Below are 27,167 nucleotides of genomic sequence, written 5' to 3'. Positions count from 1 at the left end.
AGGGTAGAGTAACTGAGCTCAAGATCGTGCAAGCTGGATCCAGTGATCTCAGAAGACCCTGTTCAGGGGAAGGAGGAGGGCTCAGGGGTGAACAGCCAAGGACAGATCAGTGCCTGAGGCTGTGGTCCCAAGGATGACCCTGTGTTCCAGCCTACCCTCTACCCCAGACATGCATGGTGGGTGGGAGGGGACAGCACTTCCCAGGAAGCTCTTAGACACTGACCTCACTGAGTCTGGAAGCCAGAGAGCTTCAAAAGCCAGGGGAGTTTCGGATTGAACGTGGCAACCACCATTATGGGGCTTTGAGAAGGAAAAACATGATAAAGTCATCATTTTAAGGTATCCTCAGAAGAGATGACTGCAGGAGAGTGGAGTGCCTGTGGTGCCCATGAAGGTACTGAGTGATTGAGGCAGGAGCGGGGAGAAGGAAGAGGTGGATCCCAGATGGCTTTCCAAGGTGGGGAATGAAGTGAAGTGAAGTGAATTGAAGTGAAGTGAAGTGAATTGAAGTGAAGTCGCTCAGTCGTGTCTGACTCTTTGTGACCCCGTGGACTGTAGCCCACCAGGCTCCTCCGTCCATGGGATTCTCCAGGCAAGAATACTGGAGTGGGTTGCCATTTCCTTCTCCAGGGGATCTTCCCGACCCAGGGATCGAACCCAGGTCTTCCGCCTTGCGGGCAGCCGCTTTAACCTCTGAGCCACCAGGGAAGCCCAAGGTGGGGAGAGTGGGTTCAATCCCTGGTTAGGGAACTAAGATCCCACCTGCCATGTGTCTTGGCTCCATAGAAAGGAAATGGCAGGTTGGCATCTACATTCCCAGGCCATGATGAAGAGTCAAGATGCTGTGACTGCAGAGGAAAATTGGACAGGTTGAGAAGGGCCAGTCTGAGGCATGAGATGTAAGTTCCTTGTCACAGGGGATGAGCCTTTTCTAGCTGCACGTGTGGAGCTGGCCTGAGCGGCCTCAGCTTGGAGCTCTCATCTGGAGGCAGGGGTGGCAGAGTTGTTTTGATGGTGCAGGCAAAGAACTGCCGTGACCTCTGCCGGCCCATCCTCCCCACCCAGCACCCACGCCCCGGGCACTGGCGCCGGCTCTGCTGCTGTCTCGGCTCACCCCACAGCCGGCGCTTCCCTCTGAGTGCCGAAGATGAGAAGCCTGACTGCCTGATGAAATCCTCCTGGAAGGACTGCCAGCAATGTCAAATCCGCTCCCGCCTAATGGGAGCCGGGAGGCAGCCCCTGAGCCTTGCCTGTTCTCGGGGCCCCTCTCAGAAACCTTCTCTGGAGACCGGGCAGCTGATTGGTCTGTCCCAGGCTGCGGGCCAGGGCAAGGGATGCTGTGGGCCCCTGAGAGCTTCCTGTTACCTCAGTCTTTGCCTCTACAGAGGAGCTGGGCCTCTTCGATGCCTGCCTGGTGGAGCCCTGGTCCTCTAAGTTTAAAATCAGTCTGGATTAACTGGGAAGGGTGTGGGGATGGAGGTGTTGGTGCAGCTCAGGTGGGTGGTCTCAGGGTCCAACAGACCCTGTTTGCAGGACCCAGGGCAGACTCACCTCCTTAGGCAGAAAGAGAGACAGACAGACAAAAAGATATCTGTCTCTGCAGCCATCTCTCCCTATCTCTGCTCCACTTGAGCCTGTGTATCAGCCAGGGCAGCCATAAATGGCAATGAGCTGTCTGCAGCGTGTGCCTCTGGCTCCTAGGGGCTCCAAGAAGCCTCCTTCCAAGCCCCTCTGTGCCCTACAACCTCCTCCCTGTCCCCTCTGCCACCCTCCCCTTTTGGCCTCTGGGGGACCCCTGTCTTGGGCTCCTGGCCTTGGCGAGGCTGTCAGGAGGCCATCCCTCCACCTGCCTCCATTGATGGAAAAGCTGAATTAGAAAAGTAACCCAGGGACTTCTCTGGTGGCCCAGTGGTTAAGACTGTATGCTCCCAATGCAGGGGGTCTGGGTTCAATCCCTGGTTTGGGAACTAGATATATAAGCTTTGATATTTGGTCACCTGATGTGAACAGCTGACTTGGAAAAGACCCGGATGCTGGGAAGGATTGAGGGCAGAAAGAGAAGAGGATGAGATGGCTGGATGGCATCACCGATGCCCTGGACGTGAACTTGGGCAAATTCTAGGAGATGGTGAGGGACAGGGAGGCCTGGCATGCTGCAGTCCATGGGCATGGGGTCACAAAGAGTCTCTCTCTATATATATATGTATATAAACTAGCAGAGAAGGCAATGGCACCCCACTCCAGTGTTCTTGCCTGGAGAATCCCAGGGATGGGGGAGCCTGGTGGGCTGCCGTCTCTGGGGTCGCACAGAGTCGGACACCACTGAAGTGACTTAGCAGCAGCAGCATATAAACTAGTCTCTAAGACGCTGGTCAGTGAGCTGACTGGGGTGTGGTCTTGGCCTCAGGCCTGCTGTTGGGGACCAGCACGGGTGAAGCCCTGCACTCAGTCCCTCCTGCCTCCTGTCTTGCCAGCGCATCCCCATGTACAGCTCCCAACTGCAGCTCTTATCTTCTTTCTCCCCATTGTTAAATTCCCGGTGGCTCCTCAGTACCTTGTCCCATGTGAGTTCTCTGGTCCAGGCCTTGCTTTCCTGGCCTGCCACACCCTCCCTGCGGTCACACAAGACGCCAAGGAGTCACTGAAAAAGCTGTGATGTTCTAGGCCGGGCCAGCTCTTCTCAGACCCAGCTCAGGATTCTCGTCCCTCCTGAGGCCTCCCCTGCACCACTAGGGCTCAGCTGAGCGCTCCTCCTTTGCCCCACCCAGGGATCAAACCTGGCCCAGAAGTGAGCGTGCTGAGTCCCAACCACTGGACCACCAGGGAATTCCCAGTAAAATCCTTACTGAGACAAAGGCTCCGGCATTTTGCACATGGTCTCACTTTATTCTCTTCCCTTGCGGTTGTGCACACAGCTCACCACCTTGAAATGCAGAGCACTGGACTGAGGCTAAGAGCTCCCACCTCCAGAAGGGCTTCCACGGTTGTCTTAAGCGCTCTGTTTCTGAAACCTGACCCTCTTGTTGGTATCAGCACATTTGGTTTTTGGGGTTTGCTCTGTTTGTTTGGGGTTATTTTTTGGCCCCAGGGCATGGCTTGCAGGATCCTAAGTTTTCCAGCCAGGGACTGAACCTGCACCCTCCACAGTGAAAGCGCTGACTGCTAACCACTGGACCGCCGGGAAGCCCCCAGCACTTTTGTTTTACTGCTGGGTACACACTTTTTATAAACTAAGGGCAAAATGCAATTGAACGATTTTTTTTTTAACTTTTTTTTTTTTTAATAATGGAAGCCTTTCCATTATTCTGTTATCTAAAAGCCCAGTAAGTAACCACCTCCCTGGAGCAGCCCCCACTCCCCACCTCCCGCTGCTGAGCAGCTGGTATGTCAAACAGGCAACAGCCTCCTGGCAGAACTTGAGATGTTCTGGGCTTGCAGAGAGGGATGTGAGTGGACAGTGACAGTGGTCAGGACTCTGGATGTTGGTGACAGAAACTCAGCTTAGGTGAGCTTTCGTGGAACCAGGATTTGAGTCGCTCACGTACAGGGGAGGCTGGGGTAGAATGACCTCGGGGCAAATCACAGCCAGGGACTCTCCACCCCGTGACCCTGGGTCACCCCCATCTCCCAAGCTCTCAGCTCTGGGACCAGAGGTTCCTTGTGCCCAAGCAGAAATCAGGCCCATGGTTCATATCCGCCTGTCAAATCCATCACAGGGCATGGCGGGGCTGGGGTGGTCTGACTGCCTGTCTGGCAGTTCCCACCAGGACCACAGGCTTCAAAGAACACCTTTTGAAAGAAGGGGGTTTCTGTGCAGGCAGAAAAAAGTAAATGGCGGATTCAGCAGTGTTTTCCAAACGTCAAGTCTCACCATAAGAAATCTATTTAAATTGCACCCACGTTTATAAAGTCACAGAAGCTTTTTAAAATGGTATCTACCTCTACCACACGTACACACACACCAGTATTTGTCTTTAATATAATTCTGGGATACAGGGTGCCCTCAAAGTCTTGTGCAGTTTTAAGTCTAAATAACCTAAGAAGTGTAAATGCTGCAAACCCACAAAACACATCGTTTGAGTATTTACTTATTTAAATTCCTTTTATACTTAGTTTCCTGACATTTGAATGCTGTATTTTTCCTTTTAAGTCTTTGTAAGTGCCAGAATCCAGACAGACAGGGCAGCTAGAGGAGTTTACTCTGGGCACCTCAGACACCGGGTCGACCTCCCTTGAGGTCACATCCAAACTGTCACGTGTGCATCCAATCCCATAAGATCACAGGGCTGAAATCACAAAGGCAATCCTATTAGTCACTGACCATCCGCCCATGAATGTTTTTTCAAAATCTGAAAATCAACTAGAGCTACTGGACGGTGGTATTATATGAGCTTAGTTAAGAAACGTCAATATATTTTAAATGTAAATAACCTTTCAAATGTCATTTTGGGAGCTGTTTGGAGCATTTGTGCTCCTAAAATTATTAAATCTTAAAACCACAATGAGACATTGGCTGCACATTTTTAAAATGCTAGTAGCAACCTCTAAGTTGCTTTCATGACCCACCAATGGGTTAGAGCCAGTTCTTTTTAGATTTTTTTTTTTGACCTGGGCTATTTTTAACGCCTTTATTGAATGTGTTACAGTATTGCTTCTGTTGCTTATGTTCTGGCTTTTTGTGGTGGGGCATGTGGGATCTTAGGTCCCCAACCAGGGATCAAACCCGCACCCCCTGCGTTGGAAGATGAAGTCTTAACCACTGAACTGCCAGGGAAGTCCAGTTTTGAAAAGCACCACACTTCAAAAGTCAAGAGCAGAATTCAAATGTAAACCAGCCTTTCCCCTGAGGGAGTGTTGGCAGGTCAAATGACGCTGCCTCCCTTTGGACTAAAGAAGTCTGCATCAGTTCTTGAATTTCCCCTCTTGCGTGGCAATTATCTGGGTTTATATCTTTCCTACTGGATGGTGAGTTCCTTCACAAAGGGAGTGTGCTTGCTTTTTTGTTGCTTTTCCTTTAACCTTCGTGTCCCTCACACACAATAGGAGAATTGGTCTCCTCTCTCGTCTTGATATTAGACTTATTTCTGGGCTACGGCTCTGATTAGCTTCATCTTTTTTTTTTTTTTTTCTTTTTCCCTTCTTTCTTTTCTTAAAGGAAAATATATGTATAATAGCCTCAGGCTCACTGTTCAGCGATCCCTGTGTAGCATTTTAGAAGTGCAGTTCATGTTTATTATTAGAAAATCCAAATTATACTGAAATGGGTAAGATGGAAGGAAAGGCCGCCCCCACCGCTCCTCTTTCCAAAAGCAGTCTCGGTTAATGGCATTTTGCACGTGCTTCTAGAAAACATTTTCTCCACATTTATGAGTGTGTGTGTGTGTGTGTGTGTGTGTGTGAGTCGCTTAGTCGTGTCTGACTCTTTTCGACCTCATGGACTGTACCCAGCCAGGCTCCTCTGTCCATGGAATTTTCCAGGGAAGAATACTGGAGTGAGTTGCCATTTCCTTCTCCAGGGGATCTTTCCGACCCAGGGATCGAACCCGTGTCTCCTGCTTGGCAACTGGATTCTTTACTACTAAGCCACCTGGGAAGCCCCAGGTGGTGCTGAGCTGCATGTAAACTGCTAAGTGGAGAAGAACCAGCTCCCGCCTCCCACACTGCTCCTCCTGGAGGCATCTTGTGGGTTCCATCAAGAGAGAGTTACAAGAGACCCAAGGGAAGCCTTTTGGGTTTGCCACTTACAACTGGCTTTTTTTTTTTTTTCAATTAATTATTTTGGCTGTGTCAGGTCTTAGTTGCAGCATGTGGGATCTTTTAGTCGGTGGACGTGGGGTCTAGTTCCCTGACCAGGCATCGAACCCGCTTCCCCCAGAGCATGGGGTCTTAGCCACTGGACCACGAGGGGAGTCCCATGACTTGCTGTTGGCCTTGTGCAAACTTTGTCTCCCAGCTCGGCTTGCTCTGATTTGGCCGGGAGCCTGCCTGCGCAGTTTGCAGAGGCTGCGGATGCTGGAGCCCAGGGCTCAGAGCCTGGAGGCCTGGGTCTGGCTTGTCAGCTGTGCTGCCTCGTGCCCTGCGGGGCGGCCGTTCGGGTCTGCGCTCCCCTCTCCTCCGCCTGCCTGCTCTGCCCTGTCTGCTGCTGGGCTTCCTCGGTCCCCTCGCCGCGCCCTCCAGTCCCTCAGCTCCGCCACGTCCCTCTCATCCTCCAACATTCCTGCAAGTTGAAGTCACTCCTTCCTCTCCACCAAGGCCATCCCGGGACATTCCTTCCAGCCTGCTGTTTATTTTGTCCGTGCGTCCATGGGAGAGAACTGGGCTGAGGGAGGTGGAGTTCCAATTTTGGGAAAAATGCGATCTGAAACAGTCAGGGACAGAGAAGAGGTTGGAGGAAGCAGAGGTGGAGACTGTGAGCGCAAACATGGCTGCTCTGTGATGCTCGGCCTGGCCCAGACTCCAGAGACCCCACCAGCTTTCCTCTCTTGCCTTTTGGGTTTTTTTTGTTTGGTTGGTGTTTTTTTTTTTTTTTTTTTTGGCTGCACTGTGTCTTTGTTGTGGCACGTGGGCTTTCTCTAGTTGTGGCACACCTGCTCTAGGGTGTACACGCTTAGTTGCTCTGCAGCATGTGGGATCTTAGTTCCCGGACTAGGTATCGAACCGGCATCCCCTGCATTGAAACATGGATGCTTAACCACTGGGCCACCAGGGAAGTCCCACGTGTCTTTTGTTCTACTCACTGTAGTGGAAGGCGGGAGTCGCCCAGTCCACTTATCAAAGTGGCAACCACCACTTGACCCACCTGAAAAAGGCAAAGGACCCAAAGTGTCAAGGTAAAAAACACAGGTCCTTGGCCTAGAGTCTCCCCCCCATCACCTCGGACAGCTGGCACTCACACTGACATCCCTGTTTCCACCTGCTGTTGACCGTGGCCCCTTCTCAGGAAGGACCTCCCAACCACGCTCAAAGGACAGTGGGGGTGCTGTGCGTGATCAGGCTGTCCCTGGGTGGCCCCTGCCTCTCCCCGAGACGTCCTGTCCATCGCTGCCCCATATCCTTGAGGTCCACTTCCAGTCCACAAGCACATCTCTCCTAACAGCAGATCCAGGGGTCAGGTCGCTTGGACCGAGGGGTCAAACACCGAATGATGGGATCTGAGAGTAACCCGGGTGCCTGGGCACTGACCCTTCTCCTTGTCTTGCAGGAAGAGGAGCAGGAGCTGGACAGTGAGGAGGCTTCACCGCAGGCAGGGCCTGAGGAGGAAGACGGTGAGTGGGACCCAGTCTCCAGGTTGCACAGCGCTGCCCCAGGGGGCCAGCATTATCGCCTCTGGCTGTGGGGGCTGGGCTTTGCATGGTCCATTAGCTTCCCCAGATGAGGATTCGAGTGGCAGGATGAAGGGGAGTGGATGGTAGAGGGGGAGAGATGGGGGAGAAGGACTGAGAAGTTGGGTCTGATGCAACCTGGAGAACACTGAGGTCGGAGCCTGCTCCTCTCTAACCCCACCTTCGCACCCATCTCCCTGCTCACCTGCTTTGCTCCTTCGGCCATCGATTTTCTATCTATCCGGTATGCATGCCTGCATGCTGAGTTGCTTCCGTCGTGTCCGACTCTTTGTGACCCTATGGACTGTAGCCCACCAGGCTCCTCTGTCCATGGCATTCTCCAGGCAAGAATACCAGAGTGGGTTGCCATGCCCTCCTCCAGGGGATCTTCCTGACCCAGGGATCAAACCCGAGTCTCTTACGTCTCCCGCATTGGCAGGCAGGTTCTTTACCACTGGCACCACCTGGGAAGCCCTCTATAAAATATGAGTTGCCTGTAAATACAGACGGCCCATCGCTGACCTTCTATTTCCTGCGGTGCCTAACTCCCTTCTCATCCCCACTTTGTGCATTTCATGTTTCTCTCAAATACCTCAGACCTATTTTACAGAGACTAAAGCCACTTTCAGGGCCGCCTCTTGGGTTCTGCAGGTTAAAGTTCCCTGGAGAGGAAATGTCTGATTTCCAAGCAGCTCTAGCTGACCAGCCAGACCTGTGTGGCCATCAGATCCTAGATAGCCGGTGGAAGAAACAGAGTGAACGGGAGCCTTGAGGAAATGGACCAATTCAGACTTAATTGGGTGGAAAGCAATGTGTTTGATCTGGGCACGGCACCCACGAGGACCAGCGCCCCAGACAGATGGGACCCAACACAGGGTGGGGCCTCTGCTGGATCTGTCATGTTTTATTTCTTTATTTAAAAAAAAAAAGGAAGAAGAAGAAGCTGAAGCAAAAATAGCAAAATGTCAGCATTGGTCAAATCTATATGGCATGTACACCGAAGACTTATTGCTTGCTGTACTTTTGTGTACATTTGAAATATTTTAGGGCTTTTGTAAAAGGAGGGATTGTTGCTGTGATTTTTAAGTCAACAGCTGGCAGGGCCCCCGGAAAGAAAGGGCTGCAGGAATGCGGTAACTGGGGCTGGTGGTGTGGGCCAGGCAGCCAGGGTTGGGCTGGGACTGGGGGAGGGGGTGTGTGAGGAGGCTTCCCCGACCAGGAGGCCCTGGAGGAAAGGGCCTTGGGTTTCTATCCAGACAGCTTTAGAGGAAGAGGGTGGGGCAGAAGGCTGGGGGGTGCAGGGTGTGGGTGGAGGGGGGAACATCAGCCCCTTGCTAGGGGCTCCCTTTCCACTGCTGCTGCTTCTCTCAGATCGTCTGCAGGAACCACGGCCCTGGGGCCTGTCCTTACCACGTTGTTGGATCCTATTAGTGATTTGGGAATGCAGAAGGCAAAAGCTGAGGCTGCTGGCGGCCCTGGGGGCCAGGACAAGGGGAGACTCAGCAGACCCCTCTTCTGGAACACTCTCAGACGTGCAGCCCCACACCTAGCCATGTGCAGGGTCAATGGGGCCCTCCCTCCTTATCTGACTGCTGCTCCTGGACCGTGCCCATCCCCCAGGCCGCCTCCTGGCAGCCCTCTGGAGGCCGAGGCAGGAGAGGCATAGGGCCCCAGCTGTCAGAAGCGCACAGGAGAGGCCCCCAGGCCCTTTGCAGTGAGCAGTACTGCTTGCTAATTAATTAGTGTTCACCAAGGTGCTTTCCCTAAGTGACTGGGCGGATTCACAGAAGACGACATAAGGAAGTCCCCCTCCCCGGGGGGCTCTCAAGTTGAAACCCTCCCTGGTCTAGCCGCCTTGGATGTGTCTGTGTCCCTCGGTCACCATATGGGATTGAGCAAAAGTCTTTTTAGAGGTTTGTTCTCTCCAGCCCAGGAGAGAAGCATCATCAGACCCGCCCCACAGGTTGAAAACCTTGAGTAGTACCCAGCTGGCAGCATTTTTCTGCTTTATGTTTCTAAAACATAGCAACACCATGACCTTGACGTCGAGGTTAATCCGTTTTCTTTGTCCGTTGCCTCTTCCTGAGGTCCAGAAGCCAGCGTGGCCGCAAGCTCGTTCTGAGACTAGCTCTGTGTGATTCTGCCCCTTGGCAGGTTCTTTCCCGACCACCAAAGACCCCCGGCCCCTCAAACGATGGCCCCAAATTGCTCAGCTTGGCTCCCAGATCCCCGGATGTCGCAGTCCAAGCCCTGAGCTGTTGAAAGCTCCTGATGATGCTGTGGCCCCTTGGCTCATCAGCCTGAGCTGTGCTCAGCCTGGAGGGAAGAGCAGCTGATGGGAGCGGGGGTCTCCAGGGAGGGGGATGGGCTCATCCAGTCTCAGCACCAAGCCCCAGCCCCAGCTCACCAGGAGGAAGAATGTGCTCTTCATTCATTCAGCAAGTACTGCAGAATGAATGAAGAGCCAAGCACAGAGTGAAGAGCAAAAAATATTCAGCTGGTCTCTGCATTTCCCATCCTCAATTCTTTATACCTTAAGAGAAATGTAATATGGCCTCCCCTGGAGCCCTGGCTCCTCGCCCCATGTCCCCCTGTCCCCTTGCTCCCTGTCACCCGGCCCCCTTGCTTTGCTAGATCCGCCTCCCCAGACCTGCAGCATCACCTGAAAAGCCCTTCCTGACAGCCCTCCCCGCTGCCATTAAACTTCCAAGCAGCCTCTCCCCACCTTCCTCTCCCCTCCCACTGTCCTTTGCTGAAGAGCTCTCAGGACCTACTGCAAACTCTGCTATTTTGATTACTCCTCTTTGCCCACTGTATGCTTTCTTCCCTGCTAAGCCCCCAGCAGAGTGCTCACTGAATATCAATATTTGCTGAATAAACCCTGTCCAGACGTGGGGTGAGGGGAATGCTCAGCCCTGGGGGCCAGATTCTCCTGCAAAGTCAGTCAGGTTGTGGTGAGAGCAAACATCGCCCCCACGACAACCCCCGGGTTCTGAATTTGCATCCAGAACCTTCTTCCTTTGGCCCAGAGAGAACGCGAGGCTCAGAGGCTGCAGCCCTTTCCTGCCTGGAGCCCACGCCAGCCTGTCTGATCACTGGGGACACCCCCCAGCTGGAGACCGTCTGGGTGGCCCCAGGGCAGGATGTGGAGGTGTTTGAGTTCCCTGACTTTTGAGTGACATAGAACAGAACTGAAAAAGAAGACATCTGTGTGGGAAGGTGATTTGCTGGTCTCTGCGTTTCCCATACTCAATTCTTTATACATTAACGGAAATTAGATAAGACAAGCTGTTCAGCCTCGGTCCCCCAGGCTGGCCGAAGGCTGTCTGCCCTCCACCTGCTGAGCTGAAGGTCCATGTAAGGGCACTGCTTCCCGAGGGAATGCTCTCCACTGGACACTTGGCCAGGAGAATGCTCACAGCTCTTTCCTTTTCTGCCCTGCAGCCTTCTCCCCACATCACACGTGCCTGTTTTTCTCTGTCCAGACCTACCCTGGTATGCCCTCCTCAGGCCTCTAGAACTGCCCTTCTGTATGTTCCAAAGCAGCTACAAGGTCTTACGAAGGCTGCTCTGGATTTGGCAAACCCAGGAACACCCATTCAGTAATAAGTACTTTAAAATATATACGAAAGTGAAAGTCGTTCAGTCATGTCCAACTCTTTATGACCCCATGGACTATACAGTTCATGAATACAGTTCATGGAATTCTCCAGGCAAGAATACTGGAGTGGGTAGCTGTTCCCTTCTCCAGGGGATCTTCCCAACCCAGGGATCAAACCCAGGTCTCCCTCATTGCAGGTGGATTTTTTGCCAGCCACTTGGGAAGCCATTTATATATATATATGTATATATATATATAATACAGTTATTTATTTGGTGATGCTAGGCCTTAGTTGCAGCATGTGGGATCTAGTTCCATGACCAGGGACTGAACCCAGGCCCCTCTGCATTGGGAGTTCAGAGTCTTAGCCACTGGACCACCAGGGAGGTCCCCCTAAGTACTGGTTTTAATGACCTATTTAAACACACCATGGACAAGCCCACATTATCCCTTGTCCCATTGTGGGCTGGATGCATTTTTTTTTTTAGATTTTTAGTCACCAGTGGGAGGAGGGGCATAGAAGGGGCCTGCCGACATGCTGCTCCTAGATGGCAGGCCCGGCACTCTCAAGCCCGGGAGGCCCAGGACCTCGGCAGGAGGGTCGCAGGTCCCTGTTGCCTTCTATGCCCGGGACCCAAGGAGAGGCAGGGAATGCAGTGCCCAGGCACAGCCTGCTTCCCAGAGATAAGTGACCTCTGTCTGACTGTGTAATGAGCACAGCAGCATTGGGAAGGGAGGATCAGGATGAGGGGGAGAAAAGCCCTGGGGACAGCTGTTTGGCCAGAGCCCTTGAGGGAGAGGGGCCGACAGGCAGCTCTGAGGATGGTCTAGCCTGGTCTTGGGAGAATGCATGTGTGCTTGCTAAGTCGCTTCAGTCGTGTGCAGCTCTGCGACCGCCAGGCTCCTCTGTCCATGGGATTCTCCAGGCAAGAACACTGGAATGGGTTGCCATGCCCTCCTCCAGGGGATCATCCCTACCCAGGGATCCAACCAGAGTCTCCTGCATTGGCAGGCAGATTCTTTAACACTAGCCTGGGAAGCGCTTTGGGAGGATGGATGGAACCAAATGGCCTGGGGAGGTGGGGGCTGGTGTGTGTGTGTGGGTATGTGCGTCTGTGCAGGTTTCATTCTGGCTACCTCATCCCCGGGTCAAGTTCCTAAAAAGAGTTCCTGAGTGGAAGGGGTGTGGGGAGATCCTTCCAGGCGCAGGCCTGGGGTGGGCGTGGGGCCCTGTCTGCCCCAGAGCCTGAAGCGGGCGCCCTCCCTGGCCCACGTGGTTCTTTGGAAACTAAGGAAGGGAAAGCGGACTAAATTTGCTGGAGAGCCTGGCACGCTAACCGGCTATACTGGGTGTCGTCTCCGCAGGGGGTGAGGAGGCCTTCTCCTTCAAATACAGCCCTGGGAAGCTGCGGGGAAACCAGTACAAGAAGATGATGACCAAGGAGGAGCTGGAGGAGGAACAGAGGTAGGCCGCGCGGCCCTCCTCCGGGCTGCTCAGCTTTCTGGGGTTCTGGTGCCACTGCCGGAAGCCCCTTCGCTGTATCGCGGAGAGGAGGCGGGCCTCCTACAAGCCACGCCCCCACTGCCCCATTTCCGTTTTAGAGTTTTTCCCCCCACCCTGTCCTGGCTCTGTTTCCCCCTTAACAGTAGCCTTGGGAAACTCTGGAGGAGCGAGTGACAGGGAGGAGAGAGGGCGGCCGAGCCCTTTCTTGCCCCCCACCTCCCCCACCAAAAGGGAGAAAGCGAGATGCTTGGGAAGAGCCTGAAGCAGATCCGGCTGTTCACGGTACACGTAGAGTTCATGACAAAACCAATCCATCACTTCAGGACAGAGCACGATTCTTCCTGCTCATCCGCCTGGCAGCCAAGCGCCCCCGCCCTACCCCGCCAGCACCGCCCCGCTCCCCCACCCCCACCCCAGCACCGGGCCAGCAGTCCTTTTTTATCTGTTCTGCTCCATGGAGCTCTGAGGCAGCTGCAGCCACGGCAGCAGCTCATTTTTAGGACTGGGTTCTTCCCCCGCGTGCCGCCAGCCGGACACCCACGCTGACCCATGGGCTTCCCTCCTAAGGAGCAGCAGTACAGCGATGACAGATCAGGCGGAAGAGCCGGTGGTCTGACACAGGCCAGCCTGTGGCCTGGGGTCCTTTTGGTTCAGGCACACATCTATTAACAAATGGGGGCGTGTTTCCTGAGCCCGGTAACCCGGAGGGGCTGGGCGATCACTCCCCACTGGCTCCCACAAGCTGGGTTCTAGGGTCAGGAATGGAGGCTCTGTTATTCCAGGATCTAGATTCTATTATTTCCAACACACCCAGCATCACTCAGGAGTCAGAAGGTGCTCTGCCCACGAGAACCCCTATTCCCCTCCTGGAGCTGCCGCCAATCCTTCCAAACCTGGCCCGGAAGGCTCTTCACCCAGGGTTGGAGGGGTGGCAGGGTGAGCCCAGCCTGAGGGAGGTGTCCCCCCACTCCTTGGTGCCCACGTGCCACGGCCTCTGGGTGTGACCCGGTTTGCTGCCTTTATATTTCAGGATTGAGCTGACTTCTGACCTCACTTCCCTGTAGCAAGTTCCTTAGGTCCTGAGCCACAAATATTCTTGCAAATCCTTTTGGTAAGGAGATTGACTTCTTAGATTAGCGGTGCCTCCTTCACCCTGTCTGTGACTGGCCCCATCACGACTGTGATCTAAATCTCTCCTCCTCCGCCGCCTTCATAACCGATTAATTCATTTCTGTGCACCCCGGCCGGCTCATTCTCATCCAGCTCAAGGCTCCTGGGCCAGCAGGTCCCTTTCCCACAGCCGAGGGGTTCTTGGAGGCCCAAGTCCCTCCTGGACCTAATGAACCAGCTGCTTGGGGGACCAGCGCCCCCTTGTGAGGCTGGGGGGAAACTGTCGTCCCCAGGAGGTGGTGTTCACCCCTGCAGCGTTAGTCCTGCCCTAAGAAAGCTCCAATATTTTGGCCACCTGATGCAAAGAGCCGACTCACTGGAAAAGACCCTGATGCTGGAAAAGATTGAGGGCAAGGGAAGAAGGGGGCGACAGAGGATGAGATGGTTAGATGGCATCACTGACTCAATGGACATGAGTTTGAGCAAACTCCGGGAGATAATGAAGGACAGGGAATCCTGATGTGCTGCAGTCCACGGGGTCACAAAGAGTCAGATACCACTTAGCGACCGAACAACAACAAAAGAAAGTAGAACAGTGCCCAGCAGAAACCCTGTGCCAACTTGTGGGCCAGGTGGGTACTTATGATCAGAGCAAGGGCTGGCAGAGGACCACGGCCCTGTTTCTGTAAATCCAGTGTGATTGGAACCTGGCTGCATTCACCTGCTTTTCTGTGGTCTGTGGCAGCTTTTGCACTGCAGGGGCTGAACTGAGTAGTAGCAGAGGGACCGCGGGGCCGATAAAGCCTAAAAGAGTCGGAACCTGGCCCTTTCCAGAAAAGGTGTGCAGCCCAGCATTAAGAATGGAGGGGGCTTGACATGCCTGTGGGTCCCTCGAAGGCCCCTGTGGGCAGAGGCTGTGGCCAGGACCCTGAGCTTATTCTGTGTCCGCTGCAGATGTGAGGGACCATTAGAAAGGGAAAGGCCAGTTAGCCAACTGGATGGCAGGATCGGCTGGGGTCAGACTGCCACCGTCCCTGGGCTCAGAGCGGGAACGTTGGGCAGAAAGAAGGAAAGTCCTTCCTCCATGGTGTCCAGAGAGCAGACTCTGTGTTGCCCGGGGCGGGATGGATCTTTCCCGGCTGGATCTTTGGGGCTCTCCAGATGAGTGCTGTCCTGTGGGGGTGGAGACTGCCCGAGTGCTGCTGTTGGGGTGAAGGTTTCTCACCTCCTCACCTGCAGGCTTGGTTATCACAGCCCTGCCCAAGCTGAGAAGGAGGGACTGGCGGACTTCATGGCCCGTGAACACGGTCCTCCCAGGACGGGGCTGGAGTTCATGTTCATTTTCATTACCGCCCCTCCCAGCATGCTCCCGGGGCTGCCCCACACGTCTGCCTGTGGGGTCTGCTTGCTCTCTCCCTGCACGTGGTCCCTGCACGTGGTCAGCCCACTCAGCACTGCATGGGGCCCCATGATGCCCACCCTTCTCGCATGGTCCTCGCATGGTGATGCTTGGGGTTGCAGAGGCTGGCAAGTGTGGCTTTGTCTTTCCATCTACAGCGAGATAGATCCCCTGGGGACCAGGAGAGCTGACGGGCATGAGACAGCTCTGGTCCCGGTTGGGTTCAGAAAATTGCCTTGGGATTGTCAGGGTGAGAAATACTGTCAAACCACTAAAGCCAGAGGCCAGTGAGAAGTGTGTGCTCTTCTTTGACTGTCAAATTCTAATCAACCAAACTCTGCTTGTTTCTAATTCCTTTCCTGGCATTCAGGGTCCCCATCACGTGGCAAGCAGATTAAAAGCCCATGCTGCAAATTCTTGACTTTAAATTCACTAAGCCGGCCAACACAGTAGTATGGGTTCCCCCCGCAGCTCTTCTGGGAGGTGCCACATGCAGCTTCAGAATGTGGCTGGGATGGGGGACTTACAGGTTGTGACTGCTCCCCGCAGCAAGACACCGCTGCTCACACCCAAGACTAGTGAAACTGGAGAGCTTGGCTGGCTTCTAGCTTGGCAGCAAAAAAAAAGAAGAAAAAAGGGACCATTGGGCACCCCTTTCGTTGTACACCATCCCTTCTTCCCATCTTCCGGACCAGGGAAAAGTGGAACCCAGGGGGTAGACCAGCTAGCTCTGATAAGGACCCGGGACCCAAGTACCCACTCCATTCTGAATGTCCCCATGACTGGCCTGACCCTTTTGGAAGTGGACACCACTCTAGTGGATGATGTTTTGAAATGCATAACTGGCAAAGGTGAATGGATCTTCTGTTTTCTGCCTCCTGACGTGTTCGTGAATCATCCACCAGCCTGAATTTCTAGAAACACATGCTGGCTTATGTCCACATGAGGGCGCCAGAGGGATAACGTTGGGTCCCCCCGGGGCGCTCTCAGCGCTCACTTGGGTAGAGTACTCAACTTGTCCCTTAGAAAAGGCGCACATGCCATTTGCCTCATCTGGGGAGCACATGTCCTTAGAAGCCACTGTCCCCAGAAGGGACAAAACCCACGTAGCAAGGACAGGAAATAATCTCTGGTGAGAGGACCAGCTTAGAACGGCCACAAAGCCAAGTATCTGACCCTTGCAGTCTGATCTACCTAACTAAATATAGGTGAGGCCTCAGCCCAACCACCTACATTTGGCCGCCCTGCTCATTGACACTTGGGGGACCCTCCCCGCCAACTACCTGCTAAGGGACCTTCCCTGTTAAACTAGGTACAAGTGAGCCCCAATCTGCCCAGCTACCTAATTGAGGACCCAACCTGCTCAACCCCTTACATTCGAGATCCAGACTGCTCAAATACCCAATGTGGGACCCTCCCTGTCAACTACCTACAATTGGGCTTCAACCTGCTCAGCTATCTACATGGACACCTGAACCCCCCAAGTATCTAAGTGAGGGACCCTACCTGCCCAACTAAAGTCTGACACTCATTGCCAACACTCTGCAAGTGGGACCTGCCCTGCCTAACTACCTACTTGTGCAACTTGACCCACTCAGCTCCTACCTGTGGGACCCAACCTGTACAGTTACCTGAATGAGGGCCCTGACCTGCTCAGCTACCAATGTGAGCAACCCCTACCTGCTCAGTTACCCACTGGTAGCACCCAACCTGCCCAGCTACCTACAAGTGGACCCCTACTTGATCAGCTACCCACACGGGGACCCGAGCCGCCCAGCTACCCAACTGAGGGATCTAACTTGCCAAATTACCCACATGTGGGTCCCAGTCTGCCAACTACCTACAACTGGGCCCTTGACCTGCTCAACTATCAATGTATGGGCCCTGACCTGCCCACTTATCTAACTGAAGGTCCACCCTGACCAACTACCTACAAGTGGAACCTTACTGCGAAACTACCAATACATGGGCCCCATCTGCCCTACTGCCTACCTGAGGACCCTCCCTGCCTAACTACCCATGTGTGGGATCCCAACCGGCTCAGTCCCCCACACTTAGGACCCTCCTTGGGACTGCTTAACTGTCCATTTGTGGGATCTGAACTAAATACATACATGAAGGACTTGACCTGTCTACTGACCTACAAGTGGGTGCTTTTGGCCTAACTACCCACACATGGAGCCTGACCTGCTTCCTGTAGGCCTGGCAGAGGGTCTCAGGCTAGCTTTGGTTAGTGGGCCATCCTGCTGCAAGTGACTCCCCTGGGGTCTGGATCCTAGCGTCTGGGCTGGCTTCTGCAATTCCAAACGTTCCCCTTCCTCACCCTGTTTCCCCCTCTTCTTTTCCCGCAGTAAGATGGTATGAGTGAAATCAATGATCTTTTCCCCTTATTTCTCTTTACAGAACCGAGGAATAATGAAGTTATCCTTAGGCTCCTCCTAAAGGCTTTTCCTTTTGGCATCTTAAAACTTGAGCGATACAGTGGAAGCCCCAGAGAGGAGCAAGTGGGCTCCTGGGGTGCATTTTCCTACATAAATCTTCCAGGAGTCGACCCCCACTCCAGGACTTTCCTTGGCCGGGAGGGTCCACAATGCCCGGGGTGATTCCTTCCAGAGGCGTTCCTCCCTGTCTGTGTGGATTGCTTTGTTTAGCTGAAGGGTTTTCCTGGACCTTTATTTTCCTTGTCACTCAATGTTCCTGTCGTCCACACACCCTTTACACCTGAGATATCACCAATGTCACCAATGCCATCATTTTAAAATCAGTATAGTTTCATGCCAGCCCTTCTGCTTTTCATCACTGAAGCCAAACCAAGAGAGACATTGAGGTGTGATGGACACATGATGGGGTGCTGCCTGGGCCCACTGGGTGCTCAGGGGGGTCAACTGCCCTCCTCCCCCTTAGGGCCCACTTCCCTTCTGTCTTTAGCTGGCTGGATTGGCGGGTGAGGGAGACAATGGTTGATGCGTGGGCAGCAAAGCACCAGAACCAGCTGTTGATTTTCTCTGGCCCTTACCCTCCACTTAGAGCAGGCTTGGATCCAGCCCTCTTGTTGCTAAGAGGCCTTTTCACCATGTTCTTACCAGCTCAGCTGCATCTCCACCTTTGCTTTAGCAGAAGAAATAATGATAGTGATCGCTTAAAATGGACGTATCAATTCTGCCTTTTCCTCGGTTTCTTAGATGAGTTAGAACTTCACCAATCGTCAGATGGGGTCCCAGATCCGTTTCTTGGAATTTTATATTTGACAATATTTATACTATACCAAACTAATCTGCAGTTTTTAGATTTATTGGTTAAAACATTTTTAAAAGCACTAAGTTTATAGGAAAATTTCTTTTTTTTTTAAATCTAATGCCAGGCTGGGAAATGTTCAATGTCAGTTCCCAGGGCATGTTACATTTCCAGGGACCTTCTCTTCCGGGTCTAGTACTTTAGGTTCATGGGTTTAGGACAGAACAGGGAACAAAGGAAGAGCCACACAGAACCATGTAACAAATAGCAGATGTGCTCTTGTGAGTAGTCCCTGCCCCACACAGTGGTAGTAAGAGATGTCCTTGTCCAGGCCAGGGTCTGACTGAAAAAACAGGTGACTCTTTCCAGGTTATGAAGTTTGTCTGGACACTTTCTGAATGTGGCTTGCAGGCACCAAACCTCATGTACTCTTTATGGCTTGGATTTCTGTATTCAGCCTTTGGTCCAATAAACTTTGAGTAGATGGTCTTGATTACTGCGTGTTTATTTCCGTTTTGGTTTGTCTTTCAAAAATAATCTTTTTGAACCCATTAAAATTCGAGCTCTCTCTCTCTCTCTCTCAATTGGTGCCTGTTACTCTCCAGCAAACTACGACATCCTAGGACGTGCAAGCACCATGGCCATTAAGAGACACATGGAGGATTTGTGTTCCTTTGGGGGGTGCCCACTTGTACATCTGGATTCCATCCAAGGAGTTCAGCTCACAGCCTCTTGACCCATAGTATTCCTTTCTTCAGGTGGTAGGATGCCGCGGACTTCTCACAGGTTCCTTTTCCTCTGGATAGGAAAGCAGATTGTAGAAATAACTTCTGCAGGGTGACTGAGAGAGGCTTGGATGTGGGACTTCAGTATTTTAGCTTCTAGCTGCTGCTCTAGTCAGAAAACCAACAACCTGCTGTTTGGAGATAGAGGATTATTGCCCAAGGCATATGTTAGGACAAGTGTAAGACCAGACATGGATCGAGAGCCCCTCTAGGCAGGATGGAGGTACCGGCTGGGCAGTGCTGTGCCCTGCAAATCCAGGGTACCCAGAGGCTGTGCTGAGGCCCTGCCTCCTGGTGGGTCTGCAGGGACCAGAGCAGACTTGCCATTTGCTTGACATCCTCTGAAGGTGGCCCGTGCTGATCCGCTGGTACAGGGTGGAGGGAGGAATCACAGAAGCCTGAAACTGGTGTGGTGAGCCAGTGCCAGCATGCAGGGCCCAGCCAGGCTGACAGCACAGCACAGCAGAGCAGAGCCAACAAGAAAGCAACCCGCGGCAGCTGAGCGTCTCCCCACCCTTTCATGTTTGCACTGCTGGGAGGTGTCCTGTGCTGGTCAGATGACATGGCCCAGCTTCACAGAGATGACAGAACATCAGTCTCAGCCCCCAACCCTCCAGCCCAGGTGTGGTGAACAGAAAACTGATCTCTAGCCAGGCCTGTTCCCTGGTAGGAAGGGCAGGGCCCCCACTGGCTCTAAGGTGTCCTTGTGCAGACTGGAAAAAGGCGCCCCTTCCTCTCAGCAGTGAGACCCCATACCCACCCTTGCCCTTGGGCCAAGCATCCTGCGTACACATCTGTACGTGCCCGTTTCCCAGCCAATTGTGTTTTACCTTCCTCCACTTTTGGCTCAGCCGTCTAAACTAGCGGTCCCCAACCTTTTTCGCACCAGGAACTGGTTTCGTGGAAGACAGCTTTCCCATGGACTGGGACCGGGGGAGGAGGTGGTTTCAGGACGATTCAAGCACATTACATTTATTGTACACTTGACTTCTATTATTATTACATCAGCCCCACCTCAGATCATCAGATCCTGGAGGCCGGGGACCCCTGCTAAACGAAGGCTGTTTCTAACAGGTCTCTTCACAGGCTCTCCAGTCACCTAGTGGAACACCTCTGGTTCCTTGTGGCCCACCCCCCGGGGAGATGAGCAGTCAACATTAAAGGGAGGCCTGTGGGGAAGTGCAGTGACGAGATCCTGAGTGATAACCTGGGGTCCCCAAATCTCCAGGGTAGACCCCAAGACTTAGAACCCCAGTTAGTAGAGGGCTTTTTTTTTTTTAAGACCAAACGAGCTCCTGTGTTAAGAGCGGGTTTTGTCTTTGTTTCATTTCCTTATTCTGACCCTGTGGGATGCACAAGCCTCTGCCTCTCCCTGGCCTGGGAGCACCTTTTTCCTCTTTATCCTTTCTTCTTGACAGAGTTCAGAAGGAACAGCTGGCTGCCATCTTCAAGCTCATGAAGGACAACAAGGAGACCTTTGGCGAGATGTCCGACGGTGACGTGCAGGAGCAGCTCCGGCTCTACGACATGTAGGCCGCCTCCGCCTGGCAGGACGCCGTGACAGCTGGGTTGCGAGAGCTGGGCCATGGCAGCTGGGCTGCGACAGCTGGGCCATGACTCTGCCCCGACCTGGGACCCACACCCTTGATATTCTCAGACTTTTGTAGGCTTCCTTTTATCTTATATACATAGATGTAGAGATGTAGCATATACAGAGTTTCTCAGATCTTGCAGCTTAGATATCATGTTACAGGAGTCAGGACAGTTGTCCTCAAAGGAGAAAAACAGTCCCTGAGTCCTTTGGCTTCTGTTTGCTGGGGAGGCCCCAGCTGTGACATGGGTTCCCCTCTGAGCCTGTCATCTGATCCCAATTAGATCCTAGGCAAGCACCAGCCCAGAAGGGCTGGCTTGAAGCCTCAGTTCCCCACCTCCTGCATCCCCCTCCAACCCAGCTCACTGTGGAAAAGATTCAGGGATGCTGTAAGGAAGAGTATCAGGTCCCGCTGCCTGAGTATCCAGCCTATTAACACTACACCTTCCTCTGCCTTGGAAGAATTTCTGGAAGCTTCTGTCACTGTATGGAAGCAAGCCGTAGGGGAGCATCTCTAAAAAGGCAAAAAGTCTGATTCAAAGATTCACCTTCCATCCTGGAACAAAGCAACAGTATCAGAGTTAGGACCCTCTAAGAGTGTCTCTTATTTAACCATGACAGTAACTTTATATATAATTAAGATTTCTGTGAGTGCTCATCACGCAAATGCTAGAAACTGTCAACAGAAATAAAATACGTAGCACAGTCCCCACCTTGAGAGAAATTAAAGTCCTGTGGAGGAGAATTCCCTGCTGGCCCAGTGGTTAAGAACCGTGGATGCCGAGGATGTGGGTCTAATCCCTGGTCAGGGAACTAAGATCCTGCAAGCTGCGAGGTACAGCCATAAACAAACAAATAAAAATCAAGACCTTTGGAGAAGCCAGGTGCACAAGCAGGAAAAGAAAACCTCACCAGCTAGCACTCAATAAAATGCCAAAATGACCTCATGAAGAGTGTCTGGGCCACCTTAGCACGTCAATAAAGTTCTGTGAGTCAGTGAATGCACAATGATGACAATAACAGCGGTTCTTCCATGCTGTCCAGATCCTGCTTCTGATCACCCCACTGGCAGAAAAATCCATAGCCAACTGAGTTAAAGAGGGTACGCTAAAGGGATAACCTAAGAAAGTTCTTGAAAATATTTTTTATCTGCTGAAATAAAACTAAACACATGGAGGTAAACGCAGCAGTGGTGTTTTACGAACCTCAATTTAATAATTACAGGGAACACAGTGAACTTTCTTTCCTCCTCTCTTGCTTGTTAGAGTTTTTCCCAGGCCCCTTCCCCCATCTGTCACAGTAATTGCTTTAGCTTCTTTGCTGACTGTTCACAACAGGAGGGTCTGCTCTCTGTGTTTGTTGTTGTATCCAAATGTCAGTACTTTTGTTCTTTTTTTAAATATTATTTTTATCTTTTGTGTCACCGCTGTTTTAAAATGTTATGATTTAAGTATTGTTTGTTTCCTCTCTCGTGTCCCAGGAACGCCCCCCCACAACCCCCCCAACCAGGTTGTCTTCTGTCTTCCTGCCCGCCCTGAATGCATGTCAGCAGAACTTGCACTGCCATGCAGCCACTTTATGTCTCTTTCCTTGCCTCCTTCTTCCAGTCCTTCTCTCATTTTATCAAACAAACAAATGACTTGTGGGTACTTGAGTCAAAATTCTTATGACTGCAGAAAAAGTAAATTGCAGGAAATTTTCTACATTTAGTGCAGCTAAGGTGTTCCAACTGCAAAGAACTGAAAAGTCCAATTCAGTTGTCTTAAACAAGAGGAGAACCAGGGCATGAGAAGAGTCCAAAAGCAGAATGGCTGCAAGTCCAGAAGAGTCAGGGCCCAAGCTATAACTCTCTTAACTTGGACTTCCTTGCACAGTAGGCTTTCGTCACAAACCAGCTCTCCTCATGGTTGCAAGATGGCTGCAGGAGTTCAGATGTCACATCCAGAAGCAGGAAAAGGTACATTTCTTGCTTGTGTCTCTAGGAGTAAGGCAACTGATTCAGGTGCCCCTGAATCAGGTAGGCCAACTGGCCAGAATGTCATGTGTCCATTCCTTCACCAATCACTAGCAAGGACATGGGACCACCATGGTTGGCTGAGATGTCTGGGGCTGGGACCAGCATCCTCTAAGCACATAGTCATGCAGAGGAGCAGGTCACTGGACCTCACTGGGGCTCTGTGAGAAAGGGGTAGGGTACAGATAGACAGGATCACTCTGTCACCTGATGGTGACTTGGAAGCCAGTGTCTGAGTGCCCAGAATACGTGACACTCCTGGGTAGTGGTTCTGTTGCCCAGGATCTGTGCCTCTGATGGTCTGCAGAAGCACTGCTGGCTTGCTACCATCACTTGGGTGGTTTTGACGCCATTTCCAGATAAGCCCTGGCTTCTGTTTATATAGGACTTCCCTGGTGGTTCAGACGGAAAGCCTCTGTCTACAATGCGGGAGACCTGGGTTCGATCCCTGAGTAGGGAAGAGTCCCTGGAGAAGGAAACGGCAACCCACTCCAGTACTCTTGCCTAGAAAATCCCATGGACAGAGGAGCCTGGTGTCCATGGGGTCGCAGAGTCAGACACGACTGAGCGACTTCACGTTCACGTTCGTTCTGTTTATATGATTTCTGTCACTTCGTCTGCTTCACTGGGACACCAGTGGCCAGAAGAGTCCACTTAAACCCATTTTGAATTGACACCCATATGTCCTACCAGATATCAACATTGCTATAGATCAGGAAAATCAAAGCCCCTTCGGGAAAATGTACTTGCAGAATCAGAGCTTGTTCTTAGTCTGGGAGTCAGTGCAACAAACACATAGCCTTCCCTGCAAACTGAAAGCAAAAGGAAACAACCATAATGTCTGGAGGAAAAAAAATTAGATTCCAACAGGGCCATTGCATTGTCCTTAACAGAGAACCTTGTTGAATTTTGGACTTCCGCCAATCTCATAGGTCAGAATGTTAGCTCAGTAAAATTTTAATTTGCATTTTTCTTATGAAAAAGTTTGCACGTCCACTCAAATGTTCAGAGGTTTCTGCGGCACAATTTTCATCCGGTCATTAATCGCCTACATTATATAGTCTGAGGAACCACACGCCCGCAGATTGGACCAATCACTTTCCAGGGCCAATATCCCTTGCGGCGCCTCAGTGGCTCAAGCATCTGCTAATCTATCGTGAAAGGGGGAGCCCTTGATTGTCACTGGGTACCGCACCCTCCCATCCCTCCCCGTCTCCCTCCGAGGCGGGAAGTCCGGTGAGTCCGGTCGCATCCTCAGTGTCCGGTCAGGTTTCCTCAGTGATTGACAAGAGCCTTTGTCCAATAAGGAGCGCAGGCTGGCTCATCTGGCCCGCGCGAGGCCTTGCCATGCTCCTGGGCTGCGGCGGAGGCAGCCTGGAGCGGGTTCGGGAACCAGGTGTCCGCAGAGTGCGCGCCCACAGGGCTACCTTGTAAGTCCAGCGCCTCTCGGCGGCCACGCCCACTGAGCTCAAGTCAGAAGATCCGTCCCCTCACCGAGATCCCTGACGGTTAGCGGTGCGACATGGCGACATGTCCCGCCTAGGGCCGCTTTCCAGTTCCCTCCTGAAGCCAGGCTCCTGCAAGTGAGCAAGCCAACCACCATGTTAGACCAGTGATACGAAGATGAATTCGAGCCGGTCCCTGCACCCCAGTGACTCTTCAAGCCCGCCCTGGACTCCCAGGCCACGGTCGGTCCCTCCTCAGAATCCAACACACCCTAGACCTCCCTCGGTGTTTAGGCAAAATCCAACAAATCCTCCGATCAAGCAACTCTACACACCCATATATTCTCACCAAGGTGTCTGCTATTACCTTCAAGCAGGGGCAAAGTGAAATGAGTCATACCTTCTTTCATCTGTGCTCGCCCTTTCACATTATGCCCGAGGCGCTTAGGCTGAGGTTTATCAAAGCAAGCGCTGAGTTAAGTGTGAGATCAAGTTGGACTCAGCCTCCTGGAATGAATGGTCAAATTGTTTCCATTCTGACACCCAAGTCCGGCCCACTGGAGGCTCCACAGCCCTAGACGGGTTCCACCGACAGCGAATCTTTGGGCCTGATGGCGGCCTGGGTCCTCTACAATATGAAAAAGAGACCCATGCCCCAGAGCATGCCGAGTCATCAGAGGTTACTGAACTGTTAAGTAATCCACAGTCTGCAATCAGAATTTCTTTATAAATTTCTTCCCCCTGCCCCTCACCTCTTTAGATGCCTCAATTACCTTTTGTGAGCGCTCCAATAGGGGACAGGTTAGACTGACAGGTTGTCAGTTATTTAGCTTCTTCAAAGGTTGATCACACTTACTTCAGAACTGTGTGAGGTGGTGTCTTTGGTTCTCTTGTAATTAGCGTCAATGATGCTCCAAGTTCAGTTTTAGGAGAGGAAGCAGCTGGCAAAGGGAATAAAATTAAGAAAATTGTTCCAGGAAGAAAAGGTTTAATGGAGGAAATGAGAGCAAGGGAGTCAAAGCACATAGGATTCAGATCTGAATATTGAGTGATGTGAATTGGCACATTTACCCTCTCAGACATTTATTGAGTCTGGCTTCAAGCACAAACGCTATGCTAGGTGATGTAATGCAAAATGCCTAGCTGAAAGGCAAGGTGCGAGATAGGTTCCCTAAGTTTTCAGAACACTTGCTGAATGCCTTGCCAGTGTTCTCTCAGGAATCTTCACAACTCTGTGAAGGACATAACATTCTCCTACAGAAGAAAACAGAATTCAAAAAAGATTGATGATCCAATTTTTAAAAATGAGCAAAGGATCTTAATAGACTTTTCTGCAAAGAAAATATACAAATGGCCAATGAGCACATGAAAAGATGCTCAACATGCAAATGAAATGTAAATCAAAACCACAAGGAGACATCCATTCAGGACCACTAGAATGACCCTGGGGAAGGCAATGGCACCCCACTCCAGTCCTCTTGCCTGGAAAATCCTATGGACGGAGGAGCCTGGCAGGCTGCCGTCCATGGGGTTGCTAAGAGTCAGACATGACTGAGCGACTTCCCTTTCACTTTTCACTTTCACTCACTGGAGAAGGAAATGGCGACTCACTCCAGTGTTTTTGCCTGGAGAATCCTAGGGACTGGGGAGCCTGGTGGGCTGCCGTCTATGGGGTCGCACAGAGTCGGACACGACTGAAACGACTTAGCAGCAGTAGCAGCAGAATGACGCTGATTTAAAAAGACAATAACAAGTGTTGGTGAGGATGTGGGAATATTGGAACTGTCACACACTTTTTTTTTTTTTTTTCTTTCTTTTTAAACCTTTTATCCTCACTGCATGGCATGTAGGAGCTTAGTTCCCTGACCAGGGATTAAACCCACATCCCCTGCAGTGGAAGTGCAGAGTCTACCAGGGAAGTCCCCTGCCCCACACTCTTGATGGAAAGTAAAATGATTCAGCTGCTTTGGAAAACAGTGGCAGTTCCACCAAGTATTAAACAAAGAATTGCCATGTAACTTCACAATTCTACCTATATACCTGAGTGAAATGGAAACATACCCTTACACTCACCACAGAAAAAGAAACAATTATGTGATGTGATGACGTGGAAAATTATGTGACATGATGAAGGTCATGCAAATAATTTTGCAATATATACATATATTAAATCAACCCATCATACGCCTTAAACTTACACACTTTTATGTCATCATGTCTCAATAAAGTTGGAGAAAAACAAAAGACATGTCCATACAAAAACTTATAAATGAATGTTCATGGAAACATTATTTGTCAGAGCTAAAAGGTGGAAACAACCCAAACATTCATCAACTGATTTATGGACAAGCAAAATGTGATAAATCAAAATAATGGAATATTCAGGTCAGTTCAGTTGCTCAGTCGTGTCCGGCTCCTTGCGACCCCATGAATCGCAGCACGCCAGGCCTCCCTGTCCATCACCAACTCCCAGAGTTCACTCAGACTCATGTCCATCGAGTCAGTGATGCCATCCAGCCATCTTATCCTCTGTCGTCCCCTTCTCCTCCTGTCCCCAATCCCTCCCAGCATCAGAGTCTTTTCCAATGAGTCAACTCTTCGCATGAGGTGGCCAAAGTACTGGAGTTTCAGTTTCAGCATCAGTCCTTCCAATGAACACCCAGGACTGATCTCCTTTAGGATGGACTGGTTGGATCTTGCAGTCCAAGGGACTCAAGAGTCTTCTCCAAAACCACAGCTCAAAAGCATCAATTCAGCTTTCTTCACAGTCCAACTCTCACATCCATACATGACCACTGGAAAAACCATAGCCTTGACTAGACGGACATATCTCTGCTTTTCAATATGCTGTCTAGGTTGGTCATAACTTTCCTTCCAAGGAGTAAGCGTCTTTTAATTTCATGGCTGCAATCAGCATCTGCAGTGATTTTGGAGCCCCCCAAAATAAAGTCTGACACTGTTTCCACTGTTTCCCCATCTATTTCCCATGAAGTGAATGGAATATTATTCAGTGATAAAAAAGAATGAGGTAGTTAACTTGCTACAGCATGGATGAACCTTGAAACTTTCAAGCTAAATGAGAAAAGTTAGATACAAAAAAAACCACACTTTGGGACTTCTCTTTTGGTCCAGTGGTTAAGAATTTGTCTTCCCATGCAGGGG

General features: G+C 51.6%; 1 protein-coding gene and 1 long non-coding RNA gene across 2 annotated transcripts in view; one reads left to right on the top strand and one right to left on the bottom strand.

Annotated features, from left to right (window-relative positions):
• The window catches only part of MXRA7 (matrix remodeling associated 7), a 31,845-nt gene extending 9,883 nt beyond the window's left edge, over window positions 1–21,962 (top strand). The window contains exons 2-4 of the mRNA XM_040244642.1: window positions 7,202–7,265; window positions 12,289–12,388; window positions 20,374–21,962. Coding sequence (XP_040100576.1) covers window positions 7,202–7,265; window positions 12,289–12,388; window positions 20,374–20,488 — 279 coding nt within the window. The 3' untranslated portion in view covers window positions 20,489–21,962. The remainder of the gene's footprint in view (window positions 1–7,201; window positions 7,266–12,288; window positions 12,389–20,373) is intronic.
• LOC120866791 lies at window positions 20,651–25,081 on the bottom strand. Its single transcript, XR_005721740.1, has 2 exons — window positions 24,373–25,081; window positions 20,651–23,372 (listed from the first exon to the last, which is right to left on the bottom strand). It is a non-coding gene; the product is annotated as an uncharacterized LOC120866791 (long non-coding RNA).
• Window positions 25,082–27,167: the final 2,086 nt, after the last annotated feature.

Source organism: Oryx dammah, unplaced genomic scaffold (assembly GCF_014754425.2).
Source record: "Oryx dammah isolate SB20612 unplaced genomic scaffold, SCBI_Odam_1.1 HiC_scaffold_8, whole genome shotgun sequence".
Lineage (NCBI taxonomy): Eukaryota > Metazoa > Chordata > Mammalia > Artiodactyla > Bovidae > Oryx > Oryx dammah.
This window is presented reverse-complemented; position numbering and strand designations above follow the sequence as displayed.